This window comes from Pavona decussata, unplaced genomic scaffold (genome assembly GCF_977016875.1).
Source record: "Pavona decussata unplaced genomic scaffold, jaPavDecu1.1 SCAFFOLD_69, whole genome shotgun sequence".
Taxonomy (NCBI): Eukaryota; Metazoa; Cnidaria; class Anthozoa; order Scleractinia; family Agariciidae; genus Pavona; species Pavona decussata.
In genome coordinates, this window is record NW_028145488.1 from 3,139,095 (window position 1) to 3,158,564 (window position 19,470).

At 40.7% G+C, this 19,470-nt stretch overlaps 1 protein-coding gene and 1 long non-coding RNA gene across 2 annotated transcripts in view; both read left to right on the plus strand.

The window, feature by feature from the left end:
- Positions 1-19,470, plus strand: part of LOC146477792 (uncharacterized) — a 299,841-nt gene that overhangs the window by 199,760 nt on the left and 80,611 nt on the right. The window lies entirely within an intron of this gene.
- LOC146477798 (uncharacterized) lies at positions 575-4,868 on the plus strand. Its single transcript, XM_085113080.1, has 3 exons — positions 575-1,181; positions 1,544-2,992; positions 3,076-4,868. Exons 1-3 carry the CDS (start codon positions 575-577, stop codon positions 4,104-4,106), a joined length of 3,087 nt encoding a protein of 1,028 aa, XP_084969206.1. The 3' UTR covers positions 4,107-4,868.

Consider the following 19,470-nt stretch of genomic DNA (forward strand, 5'->3'; position numbering starts at 1 on the left):
AACAGACAGATGCACTGGACTTTTGCTAAAAAACATCAAGAGAATAACAAACTCAAACAAAGAAATGTTAGTTCATAGCTGGGCTGATGTCAACCTTGGGATGGCAATTTGAAATAAGCAGAGGTTTCTCAAATCAATCCTTACAGTCAATCCACATCATGGGTTACAAGTGTTTCCACGAATGAAATGGATATTCAAACTCCATTCGGTAACTGGCATTTGAATGTAATGTTGAACATTTTTCTAGAAATCTTTCCAAAAAAGAAGCATTAACTGAAAAAAAAGAAATGATTCATGACAAACTACTTGGAAAATAATAAAATTATTGCTATTCTTGAAATACTTAATGCTGTAATGTAAACAAAGAAACAATACAATGATTGCTTCACTCAGTCGCAGGAGTGCTCGATGCAAAAACATGCAGAGCGAAATATAAGTTTAAGATAGAAAATGTAACACAGTTACTCGAGTTTCACGCACTAAGCGATCATCAGACTGTACCGTTGGAGTTTGTAGAGTTATAATTTAAGGAGGGCGGTTGGAGCGATCTTGCTTCTGATTGGCTGCGTAGAATATGAGCGCCAGATCTCTTGACAAGGCGAGGAAAGATTTCTCTAAGATCCTGGGTGAGTTAGGCCTGCAAATAACAGCACAATCCAACCTCAAGATCGTGAACTACCTTGATGTAACATTAAACCTTACCACCGCAAAGTATTATCCATATAGAAAACCAGATAACAACCCGCTCTACATTAACGCGAAATCCAACCACCCTCCTTCCATCATCAAACACCTTCCAGCTTCCATAAGCACCAGAATCTCAAGCTTGTCATGCGACCCTGATGAATTCAACAAAGCCTCGCAGACCTACAATGATGCCCTCAAAACCAGCGGCTACCATGAGAATCTTCGATATGTAAATATCGAAAACCGGAATAATAACAGAAGCAAGAACAGACCGAGAAATATCATTTGGTTTAACCCACCTTACAGTGAAAATGTCCAGACAAATGTTGCAAGATCGTTCCTCTCCTTGATCGATAAGCATTTCCCTAAAGCACACATCCTCCACAAGCTGTTCAACAGGAACAATGTGAAAGTCAGCTATAGCTGCACGAGTAACATGTCATTTGCCGGTCTTGGAACAGAGGCCGCTGCTCGGCACAATTTGCTTCGTGTCGGTTTGCCCATCGCTGCAGCACCTGTGCAGGTTCCCACCGTGCCTCTGAATGCTCTCGTCGTTTTGACAAAACGTCGTCTTTCGATCGCAAACGTAGTTCGGCGTCTCCTCCTTCCGTGCCCTCGTCCACCTCGAAAACCAGGCGTTAATGGATGTGCCTTTTTAACGTTTAGTCATAGAAGTACTTCTTAAGTTGTGTTCCCCTTGTTTTTGTCAATAGTAGCTAGGTTGGGCCATATTTGCTGCAATAAAGTTGTCAAGTTGTTTGAGTTTGTGGTTTGTTGTTCATAGTTTTCTCTGTGGTTTGCCCCCCCTTTCCAGCCTGGCTTGGCCGTATTTTAAAATAGCCTTTTTTCTTCCCAGCTCATCCAGTCCTCCCTCCTGTCTCAGCAGTTAGCCCCCTTAAGGTGGAGGAGTTTTCCCAGGAATTGGCCAGTCATCCCGACCAGCTACAAGTTTCTTATGTCCTCCAGAGTCTCCAGCATGGCTTTCGGTTAGGCTTCCAATCAGCTCACAAGCTTAAGCCAGCTAAAAGAAACAAGCCTTCTGCTCTTCTCCATGCCCACGTCGTTGATGCGTATTTGGCTAATGAAGTCTCCCTGGGCAGGGTTGCAGGCCCCTTCGCTTCCTCCCCTTTTCCTCGTTTGCATATTAGCAGTTTTGGGGTAATTCCAAAGAAGGGCCAGCCAGGCAAGTGGCGCTTGATAGTCGATTTGTCTTCCCCAGGGGGTGCTAGTGTTAACGACGGCATTGATCCTCAGGATTTTTCGCTGCAGTATATTAAGGTTGATCAAGTTATTCGCATGGTCGCTCGTTATGGCCCAGGTGCCCTTATGGCAAAATTTGATGTGGAATCCGCTTATCGAAACATCCCAGTTCATCCAGATGACCGCTTCTTACTGGGCATGAGGTGGCGTGGTCAGTTGTACGTTGATCTCTCGCTTCCTTTCGGTCTCCGTTCTGCACCATTTATTTTCAATTCGGTAGCTGATATGGTTGAGTGGATCCTTCTCCATAAGCATCGCCTTTCCGATTTGTTACATTATTTGGATGACTTTATTACCGCAGGTCCTCCACAGTCCCCCCAATGTGCTTATAATCTTATCACAGCAATCTCTGTTTGCCATCGGCTGGGGTTGCCTCTTCACGCTAACAAATGTGTGGGTCCAGCCACTTCTATGACTATCTTAGGAATTGAATTAGACTCGGTCAACCAAGTGGCCCGTCTTCCTGAGGACAAATTGCATGCACTAAGGGAACTCATCCATTCGTGGATGCCCCGTCGCTGGTGCAGAAAGCGGGAATTGGAGTCCCTTATTGGCCATTTACACCATGCAGCTAAAGTAGTTTGGCCAGGGAGGGCCTTTCTCCGTCGGTTTATTGATCTACTGTGCTGCTTCCGTCACAAGGACCATCCTGTTCGGATTAACCAGGAATTTCGTCTTGACCTTCAGTGGTGGCAGCAGTTTCTCGCTTCTTGGCATGGCGTTGGGTTCTGGTTGTACCCTGGCATGTCTGCTGCCACAGATTTGGTGGTCACTTCGGATGCAGCAGGTGCAATTGGCTTTGGCGCCTATTCTCAAGGCCAGTGGTTTTATGGTGCCTGGTCAACGGCGCAGGCCAGGCAATCTATTGCATATCAAGAACTCTTCCCGTTAGTGATCGCTGCTCATCTTTGGGGATCGTTGTGGGCCAGGAAGCATGTCCTTTTTCGCTCAGACAACGAGGCTGTAGTCGCGATTCTCACGACCAGGACTTCGAAGGTTCCAGCCTTAATGCACCTTCTCCGTGATCTTCTGCTCTCGGCGGCGCGTTGGGGTTTTACTTTCACTGCTGCTCATGTTCCTGGGGTCGAGAACAAAATTGCTGATGCTATTTCTCGTTTCCGTTGGCAGGAATTCAGGCAACTGGCCCCGGAGGCTCATTCGTCCCCCTGTCCGATTCCGCAGCTCCTGTTGGACAGTTTAACACCTCCTCCCTAGAACAACGGTGCTTGCATTTCCTGGCCCAGGGTCTGGCTCCTTCCACTCGGAAAGCTTATGCGTCCGGTCAACGCAAGTTCGTGGAATTTTGCCGCCAAGCTGGAAAGCTTCACTCCAATGGCTCGCCTTGCCCAGCAGACGAGTGGACTTTATGTTTGTTCGTTTCATTTCTTGCAGATTCGATTCAGCACTCTTCTATTAAAGTTTATTTATCTGCAGTTCGCTCCTTGCACATTGAGCAAGGTTTTCCTGATCCTCTGCTTAATTGCCTGCGGCTTCAACGAGTGTTGAGAGGGGTCAAGCGTTCCCAGGGTTCCCCGGCTGCTCAGCGCCTTCCGATTACTGACAGCCTTCTTTTGGTCATTCACCAGGCCTTGGATTTCAAGCTTTTTGACCATTGCGCCTTTTGGGCAGCCTGCATGCTGGGTTATTTTGGTTTTCTCCGTGCTGCTGAATTTACAGTCCCCAATTTAGCCAGCTTTTCTCCAGCTATTCATCTTTCAGTGGCTGACATCTCAGTGGATTCGCGCCAGTCGCCAACTTGCTTCCGTGTCAGGATAAAAGCTTCGAAAACGGATCCGTTCCGTCAAGGCTGCCACATCCATATTGGTTTGGGAAAGGACCCCCTCTGCGCAGTTCACGCTTTGATGGCCTACCTCTCCCTACGGGGAAAGGCCCCTGGCCCCTTGTTCCTTCTTGCAAGTGGTCAACCTCTGTCTCGCGCAATTTTGACCGATTGGCTGCGGCAAATTTTCTCTACCGCGGGAATTGAGGGCAATTTCTCCAGCCACAGCTTCCGCATTGGGGCAGCCACGGTAGCAGCTCGCAACGGCATTCCTGATCATCTGATTCAGGCTCTGGGACGTTGGACTAGCAACGCATTCCAGCTTTATATTCGCACGCCGTCGGAGGCTCTTGCGGGCTTCTCTGGTCAGCTGGTTTGACATCGTGTGTCCTTGCCCTTGGTTCTCCACAGCTCACTCTACGTTGCGGTCAAGTTTAGCACCAAATTGCTTGGGGCTTGCACTGCAGTGTTTTGGGTGTTGCTCTTACGGTCAGCTGCCTTCAATTGGTAAGTGTGTTTGTATTTGTCAATGCATGCTACGCTTGGTGCTTGGGGTTGTTGGAGTCGGAGTTTCCATTTCACCCTTGTTCGCTGGCCCCTCCTTTTTCAAGCACCAAGGAGATCCTGGTTGGGTGGGGGCCGCTCGCAGGGTTGCCATGGATACCTCCTCCTCATGCTAGAGCATTGCCCGGCTCCACCAACTTCAAAGGCACCAACTCCCAAGCTCATCTATTGGTGATGAGTTTAAATGTGGCTAAATGTAATTTAGGCAAAGTTAACCTCGAAGCAATGCTGGTCAGCTGTTTTCCCCAACTATATTAGGGGTAGCCCGATGTCTCTAGCAGGGGCACCTCGTGACTTTTATACGCAGTTGCTTGCTTGCAGTTCTTCGCAAAGTGTTGTCTCATTTGCTTGCTGTTTGCGTGCCAGTTTGTGCTTTGTTTTTTCCCATCCCATCCCTCCCTCTCGGTGGGGGCTAGGTAAGTATTGGGTCGGTAAGTATTCCACTGAACTGTTCAGTGTGACGGTGCTTGGTGGGGGCCGCTCGCAGGGTTGCCATGGATACCTCCTCCTCATGCTAGAGCATTGCCCGGCTCCACCAACTTCAAAGGCACCAACTCCCAAGCTCATCTATTGGTGATGAGTTTAAACATCATCAAGCGCCACAACGCAAAGATACTGAGGAACAACAACAATGGGCCTCACAAATGCAACTGCAGGAAGAAAGACCTTTGCCCTCTCGATGGCGCGTGTCTTGCAAGCGGTATCGTTTACAGGGCAGACGTCACCACCACATCCGGCGATAATAAGATTTATATAGGAATGACGGAGCATACTTTCCAAACGCGATATAACAACCACAAGCTTTCCTTCAACCACCGCAAACATTCACATGACACTGTTCTCTCCAAATACATCTGGGACCAGAAGGATAATGGCACCGGTTACACGATCAAATGGTCCATTATCAAACGAGCAAATCCATATCACGGACATCCCTCGCGCTGCAATTTGTGCTTATCTGAGAAGCTCTGCATCCTATCTGCTGACAAATCTACCCTCCTCAATAAACGATCTGAGTTAATTACAAAATGCAGGCATGAAAATAAATTCTACGCAGCCAATCAGAAGCAAGATTGCTCCAACCACCCTCCTTAAATTATAACTCTACAAACTCCAACCGTACAGTCTGATGATCGCTTAGTGCGTGAAACTCGAGTAACTGTGTTACATTTTCTATCTTAAATTTATAATGCTGTAATGTAAAGAGAAATTCATAGCTTTATACGATCAATAAACTAGGGAAATTTCTACGGGAACTCTTATTGGTGATGTTCAAAACTGACATGTAAATTCCAAACCTCTATTCAAATTTCAACAATACCGGTCACATGTGACATGGATTGACTGTAATAGTATATTTATTTAAAGTTTTGTCTCAAAAATAAATTTTACAGTCATACACGTATATTATTGTCAGAGAATTAGTACCCAGTACAGCTAAACCTCTCTGAGTGGCCATCGTTGTAATTTAAGGGACAATTTCCTTTAAGATGTTATCTTGTAGAGCCCATGTAACCTAACCATGCTACAATCTCTTGTCAGTGATCACCTAATTTATTTTTATTTTTATTTTATTAGTTTCACCTATTACATTATACAGAAAAATAAAGGGATAAGTACATGTATAATAAATGCTAAATTAGGCAGGGATACTACAACAGCAGCAAGCCAATTACAGTGGTCCCAGAGTTTAAAAATATTAAAACAAACAAACAAAGAAAGCAGATGAGGATATATATGGTGATTAAAAACAACAACGAAAATGGACAGACACATTACGTGAAACGTCACATGACAGACAGATACTTTTCCAGGATAGTGGGTCCTCTGGGTCATAATACTTGTATAAGATGGATTTAAATTGACTGATCTGAAGGTTGCATGAAATTTAATGCTAGTGATTCGCCTGTGATGTGTCAGGTCTTAACCCTTTATTATGCCTCAAATAATACTGATGTGCATCTAATCTAATGCTAGTGATTTGCCTGTGATGTGTCTGGTCTTAACCCTTTATTATGCCTTAATACTGATGTGCAACTAATTTAATGCTAGTGATTCGCCTGTGATGTGTCAGGTCTTAACCCTTTATTATCCCTCAATACTGATGTGCATCTAATCTAATGCTAGTGATTCGCCTGTGATGTGTCAGGTCTTAACCCTTTATTATCCCTCAATACTGATGTGCATCTAATTTAATGCTAGTGATTCGCCTGTGATGTGTCAGGTCTTAACCCTTTATTATCCCTCAATACTGATGTGCATCTAATTTAATTCTAGTGATTTGCCTGTGATATGTCAGGTCTTAACCCTTTATACCTCAATACTGATGTGCATCTAATATCTCCTTACAATATCACTGCTTAATCAAACATTCATGTAATGAGAATTAACGGGAAATGATCACCAAAGATCTAAACAAATTCTCCCAACAAGTATGATAAGAAATATGGAGAGAAAAGTGATGAGAATGTGTATGTTGATACTGCTTGGCCTAGTGACTTGCTTGTGATGCATCAGGTCTTAAAAGGAACAGAACTATTCAGTGGACCACAAATACTGGATTACAGTGAAAATATTTAACAATTATCCTGTGAAATCACACAGAATATCGCCTGATACCTAAAATCGGGCGATATTCCGCAAGATTGAGCAGGATAATTGTTTTATTATTCAACAGATTGATAACAAAGCACAGGTTTATTGCAGAAAAGCTGGAGGCGATCTTTATTTGTCAAAAAAAGAAACTTGTAACATTTTCCTGCGCGCAGACCAACATGACTGAAAGCGGCAACTTTGTTCAAGTTTGAAATCGAAAGCGTTTTGCATCAAATTAAAAATTGAGTCTTCGTCTAGTGCGCCAATCACTCCGGCAAAATTTTCCACAAATTTCTAGCCTCAAAAGCTGAAACCAAACAGTATTTTGAAGCTGCAAAGGATTTGTTGTGTCAGGTGGGCCAAGCTGAACAGACTGGAAAAGCTTTTCAATGATTTCTCGGGTGAGTGTTTCTTTGTTTACTACGTAAGCAATTTCACGATCTTTCCTCAATGTTTTGACAAAGGCATCTAGTGCCTTGTTGCTTGCAAGAACCCTGGATCTGTTAACATACTGAATGTTTTTCAGGCGGCTCTAATGCTTCTGAGAGTAATTGCTTTGTACTCCGTCTATCTTTTTGTCTGCCAGAAAGCTAAAATTTCTCAAGGCACTTCAGTGCGAGCTCGGATTTTCTCAGGTGGTTTTCTCCATCTCTTCAAGACCAGTCGAGATGTCTGTTTAACGGTTGCAAGAACCAATCTCAGAAAATAAATGTAGTGCTTGCAATTGAAGGGCTCCGTGGAAAAGGGCGTAAGTGACGATTTGACCTTTAGAATTCAAATTTATCCAAAAAATGGTCTACTTTGGCCTACAGTTCTGTTATCTCATTAGAAAGTTTTGTATTCAAATATGGAACTCTGTTTCCCTCACAATAAAAAATCTGTATGCACAAATAAGTGTGAATTTAGAGAAATTGGGATTGTGAAGGCCACATTGTTACTTTGCACCCCCATTTTCCACTACGCCCTTCAATTATGTATTAATACTTGTATTCAATACAAACTTGTTGTCTTTGAAACACGGCACACGAAAGCGGTCTTTTTCGCGGGAGCAACTAAAATAATCATGTCACGCTTTTATTTGATTCTGTTACGAACTACTATGTGCGTGACAGGAATGTCAGAAATGTAAACAGTTACATTCTCCAAGAGAAAATGTGTCCATTTCAGGCATAAAATCCAGCTTTGGCCTGTTTGGCAACATATCACTCTTAATAACGCAAAATACTTGAATTCCACACGATTAACAGGGAGACATTTAGCCATTTCAACGATTAACAACGATTAACGGCAGTTCTATCAAAAAGCTACTGACTATCTATTCTTTCACAATCAGTAGGTGTTAACCATTGAAATTGTATGTTAATCGTACTTTTATTGAATCACTGCCTTGAAATAATTTTTGTAAAGTTAATCGTTACATACCGAATTCCAAGCCTGGCAAGCCACAACTAACGCTTGCAAAACACCTTACACATAGCGGGATTTGTCTCTGATGCTCCCGTGGGATTTGATAATTGAAATGAAAAATTCGCCAATGCACAGTCATCACTATCAAGGAGGGATTCTTCGGACAACGTCTCGACCACTTCCTATGAACTGCATTCGTCACTTTCATAACTTTTCAGAAGATCTATAGATGTTGTGTGTTTACAAACTTTACCAAACAAAAGCGAAACTAACTGGCCAGTACAATATGCAAGTTGTTTATCACGAACGCCTTCATCTATTTTGGGGTTGTTACAACCCGCAAAAGCAAACCGTGATGTCATCACAAACGTTACTTATAGAAACAACAACTGGTGCACCTAAACAAGGCTCATGGAAAGTGGAAACTTTTAGGTTACCAGAAATTTGGAAAACCACGAGTCTGACGTGGACAAAACCTATGAGAAAATAATTATTACCCTTCCAAGCGTGTTCACTGGTAAACAAGCAAACCACCCAATTCCCCCCCCCCCCCCCGACTCAATGTTGTTTTCTGCGTCTAGAACAGTTTCCTGGCAAACAGCATTTCCCACATCAACATTGAATAAGGGGGAGGGGGAGGGGAGGAAGAAGTGACTGTGGTAGAATTAGAAAGGGGGAAACAGTAAGTGAGTGGTTTTTTGGCTGTCCATGTTCAGTTTACATTGCATAGGGGGAGGGGCGGGAAGGAGAAGTAACTGTGGTAGAATTAAGAAGGGACAAATCATAAGCAAATGGTGTTGGGCCTGTTCATGTTTGGTTTCCTCAAGTGAGTTTTGTCCACGATTGTAAAACTACGATATGTTTTCAAAACCAGCGAGATTGTGCAGCGTGGAAACTTGAACCGGTAATCTTAAACAGGAAATGGCATGCCAAGAAACGACAAGGAATGCTGTTGTTAATAAGACGTGTTTAACGCGCAACAAAACTTTCTAACATGTTAACAGATCAGTAGGCCAAAGTAGACTGGTTTTTAGAGAGATTTGAGTTGTAAAGGTAAAATCGTCACTTACGCCCTTTTTCCACCGAGCCCTTCAATTTCTGAGCCTTTGCTAGAATATGGGACAATCCAAAAGTCTAGCAAAAAATAATTATATCAATTGTTTTTGCTGAACTGTAATTTGCCAGTTCATAAACAGAAAGGTAAGCACTGAAAGTTTTTGCACTAACCATTACAATTCTTAACAGCAAACTTGGTTGCCTTCTTTGTGTTCAGTATAAAACAGTGTTATTAATATTTTGGTGTCCTTGCGAGGTCATTACTTTTTGAAAGCACTCTGCCATTTTTCTCCCCAACACATGAAAACTACGTATATCGCAGGATATCTGCTATGTGCGGGCGACCTACATTGAGTTCGCCATGACCGTATTTGGGCAGTGTCACAATGTGTTGAATAATATTTGAGAATATGCTGTGCGGCAGTTGAAAACCATGATCTGCATGATCTCTCCCACACAGATTAGATGTCAATTAAGTTAACTCATTCTAGCTTATCTCTCCTGTTATAAGATTTGCGTTACAAGGCAATGCCACATACAGTAGTATGAATTAAGAATATGAGAGATGACTGCAAACAAGTGGTTTTAATAATAATCTTTCATTAGGAAACTTTCAATCACTCCTAACAGTGGTTTTCAGAAAGGTCCTTCTAAGATTAAGAATACCACATTTTCCAGATTGTATAAGTTGAACACATAAGTCGACCCTAACTTTTTCACCCCAGAAATTAAGATTTTCCTGAAAATGACGTATCTACACTTATAAAAAAAGCCCTTTAACCCTTTGCGGACCACTGTCCGATATATCGGACACCTTGGGTGACTGCAATTTTTTTACTCAGCAGCGATCCCAAATAAAGTTACCAGGCCCCCACGGTTACTTTCGTGTTTACAGTGCCTGTAGCTTTCATTAGCGAGCATTTTCGTCTTTCTTTGAGCGTTTCATCGATATTTTCCGGCTTTTTATTCTCGATTATCTTTGTACAGCATGTCACGCAGCGAAATAATGTATTCCGCTCAAAATGTGATCGACTTTTTCCAAGGAACCTTTGATATTCCTTGCGATGGCGTCGAATCGGACATCGAAAGCTTCGAAGATGATATTCGTTGAGTCCTTAGATTCAATTCCAATGCAAGAAGATGAAGAAGATTTGCCAAGGTTTCCTGATGAAATCAGTGAAGACGAAGACAGTGACTCTAGCGAATACCGCAATTCTGGCAAAGAAGAGAGAGAGCGTGGCCCTCCTGCACATTTTACTTTTGAAAACATTGCATGGAGTGAACAGAGGAGTGAGATCTATATTGCTTTATCTCATTTATTGCTCTTGCGAGAGGAGTACCTTGGTCAGAAAAAGTGACTTTTTATTGTTGTATAGATGTAATTACTAGGTAAATTAGGTATCAAAACAATAGTTAGGAGTTGTAGAAAATAATTGGCCACACAACTGATTTTTTGAGCTGCTCACTTTTGTTTTATCCACATTTGAAAATGGGAGCATTAATTGAGGTTTTGCCTTTGGTTAAATATTAACTAATATTATGATGTCATAATGACGTAAGATAATGTCACAAGTTAATTTTTTGACGAACATTTTTCTTGCAAGTTAACTTCTGAAAAAATTATCCAAATATGATAAACAGTTTTGGAGATATGGCTATTAAATCAGAAGCCACTGAAAAGTTTGAAAATTCATGAAAATTAATTTGGTCCACAAAGGGTTAAGATTGTGTAGAATTTAATCGAGTCTTCCTTTTACTGCAGAGTGCCTTTGAGACCAAAAACAAATTGACCAAAAGTATTCACATCCATCCTTATGGACGATAATGATTATTCACGTGCATACAATGTACATGTAGAACTTTTGGTTGTAGAAATTTTGTATTAAAAACAGGCAGGCTAGGCCATGCGTGTCTAGCTATGCAGATCAGAGTGGCGTCTGTAACTGCGTCATCACAAATTACAAACCAAGAAAAAATGATTGATCTTTTGATCAGCAAACACCAAAACATTTGATACAAACGTAGACTTGAAGTTAATGTTAGCATTCCGCGAAAAATGTGACACAACAAGACTTTCTTCCGACAAATTTCAATAAAATTAAACTGAGGATTAATTTGCATGTGTCCACCGACATAGCGTGCCTCATAATTTTTAATGCGAACCTCATGCACTATACGCGAACCTCATTTATCAGAGTCACGGAGGTACCTCAAGTTAAACTTTATCCAAAGAAGCAGTTAATAGCAATGTAAAACATGTTCATTAAGTTAACAGTACGATTACCAAGTTCAAGCAACAATCCCACAACATGAAAGCTTAATATTTCCAAGAAGGCGAAGCATGATCTCGAGCTTTTACATAGCACTACGATCTAGACCCATCTTCATTGACAGATTAAGGTGGACATTGAATCGAGAGTTGTTTGAAAGTTAAAAACGAAGCTAAAGAGAGCAAACTATACACGCTATATCCACTTTGTCGCACGCTTACCTTCGACAAATTCGCCAAACAATCAGCTTCACGATCCACGGAGAAAGTTTGCCCACAGCTATGCTCCATGAAGTTGATTCGACTCGCTACATGTTAACAATCTCGGTAAAAATGTCTTCTCACCCCATGATTGCAATATTAACAGCGAAAGTAGGAGTAAATTATGTTTTAACACGAGAAGGCAAAGGAAAACCTTCTTCGCTTCCTCCTTCTCGGAATGCACGCTTTGATGAAGAAGGCTTTTTTCCCAGGTTGGTTTCGTTTTCCAAATATGGAAGTGATCTGATTTGCTCGATTGGAAAGTCGGACAATGGACTTACGAAAAAAGGAAAGCGGAATAGGCCATTTTCATGATGGCGTCATTTGACTACAACTACCAGAATTCATTTTGTTTTTCTTTTCAAATTCAAATTTTGTAATCCCGGTGGAGAGCAAAGAACAATAGCTCTAATTAGCATGAGAAAACAAAAAACTGAAGGATCGTGGTAGTTGTAGTCAAATGACGCTATAGTCAAAATGTCCTTTTCTGGCGCCTTTCGTACTTGTCATAAATAATACTTACTTCGTGAAAGAAATTTTCTTTCAACTATTTTGTTTTATTGACACAATTCTTAGGCTACACATGTATACTGAAAATATGTATTCTATCCCATTGCTGAAGATGCAGAAAATCCGAAACCCCGGCAAATTGATAACAATAAAAGGAAAAAAAAAAACGAAAAACGAAAAGAAAGCATAATCAAATCCTGACTCATTGAGTGCTTTCCTCTCTTGGGTATTTCAACTTCTTGATACATTTTCAGCTTGTAAAGTGACTCTATTTAAAGTGAAACAAATCTTCCGTCTTGCTCTACTATTGTCACTAGTACCCAAGCCTCTCGTGCGCCAGCATCCAAACCTAACGACAGAAACCACACGTGCTTGTCCACGACCTTCAGATCAGAGTACGAGTACGACTTTCAAATTTCAAATCAGTCGCATCCCCAGAACTCTCGCTCCTTCCCGTTGTTAACCAACAGATAAGAAGACTCAAGAAACAAGATTGGTGTGACAAGCGGTTATCTAAACCACGCAAACTAGATTTGAAAAGTCGTATTCGTAGTCAATCTCGTAGTCGTAGTCAAATCTGAAGGTCCCTATTATCCCCGCCCAGCTTCATCTTCATCTTAAGAACTCGTAACTTAGAAAATTCCGTGAGAAACATTCAAACTGCGAGCAGCTTCTTTTGTTTGCCTCCCACGTAATAGTTTCTGTGTGTTCTGCGGGAGTTGAATTTGATAAATTGTTCTGTTAAGTGGGAAACAAACCAACGCTCGCGAAAGAATTTGAGGAAAAAACGACGAATGTTCGCTTTCCATGAAAAGTGAAGAGCACGTTACATAACAAAAACGAAAAAGAAAATCATCACTTATACTCTGTTTATACCAAACTTAAAAACATGTTAAAAAATTCTTTTATTAACACGGTTAAAATTTGTAATATTCATAGAAGTTGCTTGCTTATGTTTTACGACTTCAAATTTAGCATAATAAAAGTTTAGTTAATATATGTAGGATTCCTTTTTTCAGTATTCTTCCAATTATTTTCATTTTGTTTAATCTGGTTTAACTACTAAACACGTTTAGTTGATGAGAATGAGGTATAAGTACGTTTTTTTTTAAACAAAAATTAAATTGATACAAGTACGTATAAGTTAAATTGTAAAAGTACGTTTATATAAGTACGTTAAGTAGAAATTACATTGTAAATTGACGTTTTATTCTACTTCGGAATTATTCACCTTACTATCTAGGATCGAGTTGAATTTGTTGTGACAGGTTTGAAGTTCATCAAAATTTACAACACTTCGAGCAATTTTCTTAACAGTCTATTGATTTCTTTAAGGGGAAAGATCAAACTTACCGATATTCCAACAGGCCCCACCGGCAAACCACAAAATAGATGGTGGTCTCTCTGCCTGTACACCCCTTCCTCTACCTCAAAAGATGGTGTCTTTATTGCATAGCCCCCCCTGTATCCAGCAGTAAAAACTAACAATGAGATTCAAATCTCACTTTTCTTGTTTATCTAGCAATGCTGACTCTTGCTAGCTGAATATTTCTGTGTCAACTCAAAATTCAACACTTATTCTGTTAAAAAATAAGTCAATTTTTGTTAGCTTTGAAGACTAAATTTTAAGATCTTATAATTCTTTGAAAACATTGGCCAAGTACCAGTCTGTAATCACTGTTTAATCGGCGAAAAAACATTTAAAAATATTTTTATTGGGACTTACGAGAAACGGGCCCCTGGTCAAAAGGCGTAAGTATCAGATCTTTCGCTCTGAAAATCTGTTCAGGTCGTAGAGGGCGGGGAAGGAGTGGGGCGGCTGAGGAAGAAAGTGGAGGAGGTGGGGGTGGGGGAGGGGGAGACCCCCGAATATAAGGGGCCAAAAACATTAATCTTCGGGTGCAGAAATGTTTAAGATCATTCACAATTATTTCTCCAGATCGCTCACCCAATCCCCTTCTCCGTAGTTGCAGTCTAATGCCTGGTTGATAAACAGTTCTTATTACCTTAGATCGCTCTGTTGCAGTGGCTGACTGCTACGTTTGCAAGAGTTCTTTTTTACGTTGGGGGGGGGGGGGGGTGATTGACAATGATGGTGGTACGTATTAATTCTAACCCATGAGAGCTATCAAATTCATACAATGTTTCTTCAAAAGCTTCAAAACCCTTTGAGGTAGGAACGGTAGGTGTACAAGTTAGGAACCTTTTAATTCTTTTCAGATACTGTAGGCGTTGTTTAGTAGAGGATACACGGCGCATTTTCAGTCGCTTTAGGGACTGTGGTTCAAGGACAGTTTAGTCTTGAAATTCTCGTGTTGTTTCTTTACACAATAAACTCAAATTGATATTGTCTCTCTCTGGCGAGGTGTATAATTACTGGCAAATAATTTCTGGGGGCAATAACTGCATGGTGATGGACGAGTGTCCCAGAAAAGCAGTAATGCTCCGAGTTCCTTCGTGGCACAAAAAACAAATTTAGTCAGCTCCAAGTGCCTCAGCATAAAAATGCGAATTTGGCAAGAATCGTTTTCTTCAGTTTTCAGAAAAGACTGAGATACAAACAAAAGCAACATAACTTGAGTTTGACCAGAAAGCTTCAATGATGAATTTTTTTGCACAGTTGAATCTCAATAACTTGAACCCGTGAAAATAATCGCACCACTTATAGCGATTTGATTTTTTTTAGGTTTCCTCTTCTTTTGTAATTATTTTATATTGATGCTGAAAAACCCTCTCCAGGGACGTTCAATGAAGTATGAAAAGTTCGAATTATCAGCGATTGAATTCTGCAAAAGCGCAAAGCAGGGAAATTGCATATAGTTCGAGTTATTGAGGATTCGTGTTACCAATTTTGTACTATAGGAAGTTTGCGTTAGCGGAAGTTGAATTCTGCGAGAGAGCGAAAGGCAACTCCATTCGAAGCAAAAATGTTTTTTGAAGGTATTAAGAGAAAACTTTTTTCCTCTGTTGACCATTTCGTAATTTTGTTAATTTAAAGACCGAGGCGCGAGAACAGTTGGTGCAGTCAGCAAATTCTGCGCAGACTAGCGCCCGTACCCTGGAATGGCGGACAAGTATTAAAATTACTGGTGCTAAGGCCAGGGCACCAAGATCAAACGACCTACGAGTATCAACATTAGAGTTAAGGCCCATACCTGGCAAAGGGTCCACGTTCTTTGCCGTCGCAGTGCTCCGCCAGTTGCCATTGCACCAATAAAAAGATCCGTTAATACAAGGGCCCATGTCCGAGCACTATTTCAGGGCCCCAAGATCAAACGGCCTATGAATACCATATCAACATTAGAGTTAAGGCCTGTGCCCGGCACAGTGGTCCACGTTCTTTGCCGTCGCAGTGCTCCGCTTGTCGCCATTGCACCAACAAAAAGGTCCCTTATACAAGGGCTTATGTCCGAGCACCATTTCAGGGCACCAAGATCAAACGGGGCACAGGTACTTCCAAAAAAATAGACCATTTCCGAATTGCTTAGATCCTCTTTATGAAAGCGAGGCTAAAGGCAAATGAAAAGTTTTGCACTTAGCCTCGCTTTCATGTTGAGGTTCACAGCAACTCGGAAATGGCCAAATCATTTTCAAGTTCTTTCCTTTTCTACAAAACAGGACTTGTTTCAGCTTTGGCTCCAATCAATGGTTTTTAACCTTGTCGTCAAACCGAATCGACGTTTTACAAAACTGAACAGAATAAACAAATATGAATTCGAAATGTTCCATTAAACTAAAAGAGGCGCGGGATATTCCTGTGGCTTGGTTTTATTTCTAATCGGTGGAGAAAAGGGTGCGACTTTATTTTAACCAATCAGAGCGTAACAAAGGAAAACATCAACAAACGAAGAAAAACTTGCAATGGACAATTAGCAAATTCACCACCAAAAACAAAAGTGTATCACATTTTGTCCTCGCTGGGTGTCCATTCATCTCTTTTAAGGTTAATTCTAAGCTGGCACACGGAGAAAATGCGCCCTGGTTGATGAATTTTGTATCGTCATCATCTCCCTGCTGTGTAATGTGTTGGTATTGTAAGTAATATATCAAACACAAGGAAGAGTGTTTCATACGATTTTCAAACAACGAGAAGTGCGCCTCGCTTTTTCAGCCAACTATTCGAGGTGTTTAGAAATCGCATCAAACACTCTTTCGTGTGTTTGATGTAACTTCTCAAACCATTAATAGTTTATGAAGAAATTGAAAGCAACCGTTCACTAAATTTTAGGATAATTACGATCACATTTCCAAATCTCCTTCACTGTGGTGATGTCATTTGTTTTCTCTACATGAATTATAAATGAGTTTGAAAAGGAGAAATTCTATGTTGATCTCTGTAAATCAAACAGCAGATATACACAAATTCCTTCAATTGACGAGTTTCTTTGTTCCCTCCGCTTATGTTTTGATGGACCAATTGGTATTTTAGGAACATTTCACGTTGATCTGTAAATCAAATACAGATATCATACTCAAGCATTTAAACTTCAAATGGTTTAATAAAATTCTAATATTACATTTTACTCCGAATTCGTTACTCGGAGTCAATCTTATATTCGTCTCTTGTAATCTACTTGGTAAAAGTCACTTGGCACAAAACATTCAACCCTGCATTTACGTTACAAGAGATTGAACAAGGATTATAGAAAAAAGACAAAATCTTCTCAATTTGTGTCTTCTGATTCTAAAATGTTAAATCTGCTTTACCTTTCAAGTTCATGTCTATGTACAATTGAGGTACCAAATGCACCCTGTTAGAAATATATACGGTTGTACAATTGCTATCTACCTAACTACAAAACTTATACCATGTCTTTGGTTTGTACAGCACGACATAGCATGAAATAATGTTCACGTTAGTTTAACTTACTTAATGAAAGCGATAACATTTGGCAAGAAAACTTTTTTCCCCGTACTTGAATTACAGATTTATCAGTACAAGGATTATAGAAAGAAGACAAAACCTTCTCGATTTGTGTCTTCTGATTTTAAAATGTTAAATCTGCCTTAACGTCTCTGTACAATTGAGGTACCAAAAGCATCCTGTTAGAAAATTTACGGCTGTAACAATTGCTATCTACCTAACTACAAAACTTACATGCCGGAGAAAAATTACAGGAGATTTAACAGCACAAGGATTCAAGAAAAAAGACAAAACGTTCTCGATTTGTGTCTTCTGATTCTAGAAATGTTAAATCTGCCTTAACGTCTATGTACAATTGAGGTAGCAAATGCACCCTGTTAGAAATACGTGCGGCTGTACAATTGCTATCTACCTAACTACAAAACTTACACCATGTCTTTGGTTTGTACAGCACGACATAGCATGAAATAATGTTCACGTTGGTTACACTTTACTTAATGAAAGCAATAACATTTGGCAAGAAACAATTTTTCCCCGTACTTGAATTACAGGAGATTTGTCAGTACCATACAAAGATCATAGAAAGAAGACAAAACCTTCTCAATTTGCGTCTTCTGATTCTAAAATGTTCAAATACAATTCAGCTGCTCTGACTTTCACGGTCTTCAAGAGCTATTTACATTACTTACACTTAAAAGGAAATTTCTTCAACAAACCGATCCATTTGGGAATCATGAGACGACAGAAACCCCACAGTCACCCCAACAGCAAATTCACATTATCACCATGACAATGAACTTTCATTCTCAGTTAATACTTCGGTAGTCTGCAGGCAACAGTGAGCCGATTCCAGTTTCACATGCGATACGATATTCGTGAGATATTTCCCGATACTTGACACTTTTTTATATCGATACTGTGACGTCTGTGCTCCAGACTTGTACTATGACGTCATTACCGTCGGTAGAATCCAGGCTTAAACGAGTAGAGAACGCTCAAGTTGCTGTGCTGCCAAGAGAACAGTAAAATTCTTCCGCAAAAGAAGGTTATGCTTGAGAGCAGTAAGAATTAAAATTCCTCCAACGTTATGTGGAATACACACCACGCTTCTTTGAAGTTGTTTGTTTAACGGCATCGAAACAAAACCTGTGTCGTTCACAAGTATCGATACTTGAACACTCCCAGGTATCGACTATGTGGCATCAATATCGGCTCACCCTTACGCTGCAGACTTTAGACTGAGTATCGGCTGCAGACCGAGATAAAATTCTTCACCCAGCCTTGTGCGCAATTAGAAACGGCCAGGGTAACAGTACAAGGTATGTGCACAATAAAACAACAACATAACCATGCATTTGCATTACATGCCACATGTTGGGATCGACAGGAAGAGAAGCATCTCTGCGGGAAACTTTGAGAGATTCTAAATATACAATGACACTTTTCAAGAAAACCGTAAACTCTTCCACTCCCACAGCAATGCTGTACAAGATGGTTCTACCTTTTGAGTTTGTGGATAAAATCCTAAAGTGTGACCTAGAGTGTGACCATTCAAATGAAAGCTACTGAGCAGTACTTTCCTGTGGTGCTGTTTATTATGATGTCCAAGGTGGTTCTAACTTTTGAGTCTGTGGCGTAAATCCTAAAGTGTTACTATTTAAATAAAAGCTACTGAGCAGTACTTTCCTGTGGTGCTGTAGCTGCTCGAGGTGGTTCCAGCTTTTGAGTCTGTGGATGAAATCCCTCACATGTGACCAATCAATCAAAGCTACTAAACACCACTTCCCCGTTGTGGTCTTCCTTACCTTCTGTTTAATTAATTGAATTTTAGGATTTTCTCAAATTTGGAGTTTTAGATGCTCTTTGGAGTGAAACTCAGACTCGGGCCGAGTTTAATTTTCTAAATATCCACACGATTGTGTCCAACACGTTGATCTCCTTTGCACTTGCCTCACATCTAATAGCAAATGTTTAATCAGATTTTATCTCGGACTGCATTTTATACCCAGCCTCCAACTTTTCAAAACTAATCTGCTTTCGTCACGGCGCATAGAATTTTCCCCAAATGCTCGAACCTCTTACATCACTTACTACACAAAAAATGAAGAATTTGGCTTGGTGTCTGGTTGAAAGGATCATTGATAACTCTTAATCTGTCAAGATTTCATTCCACTCCTGGGTCATTAATCAAGCAAGCGCGGTCACCAGTGGTAAATA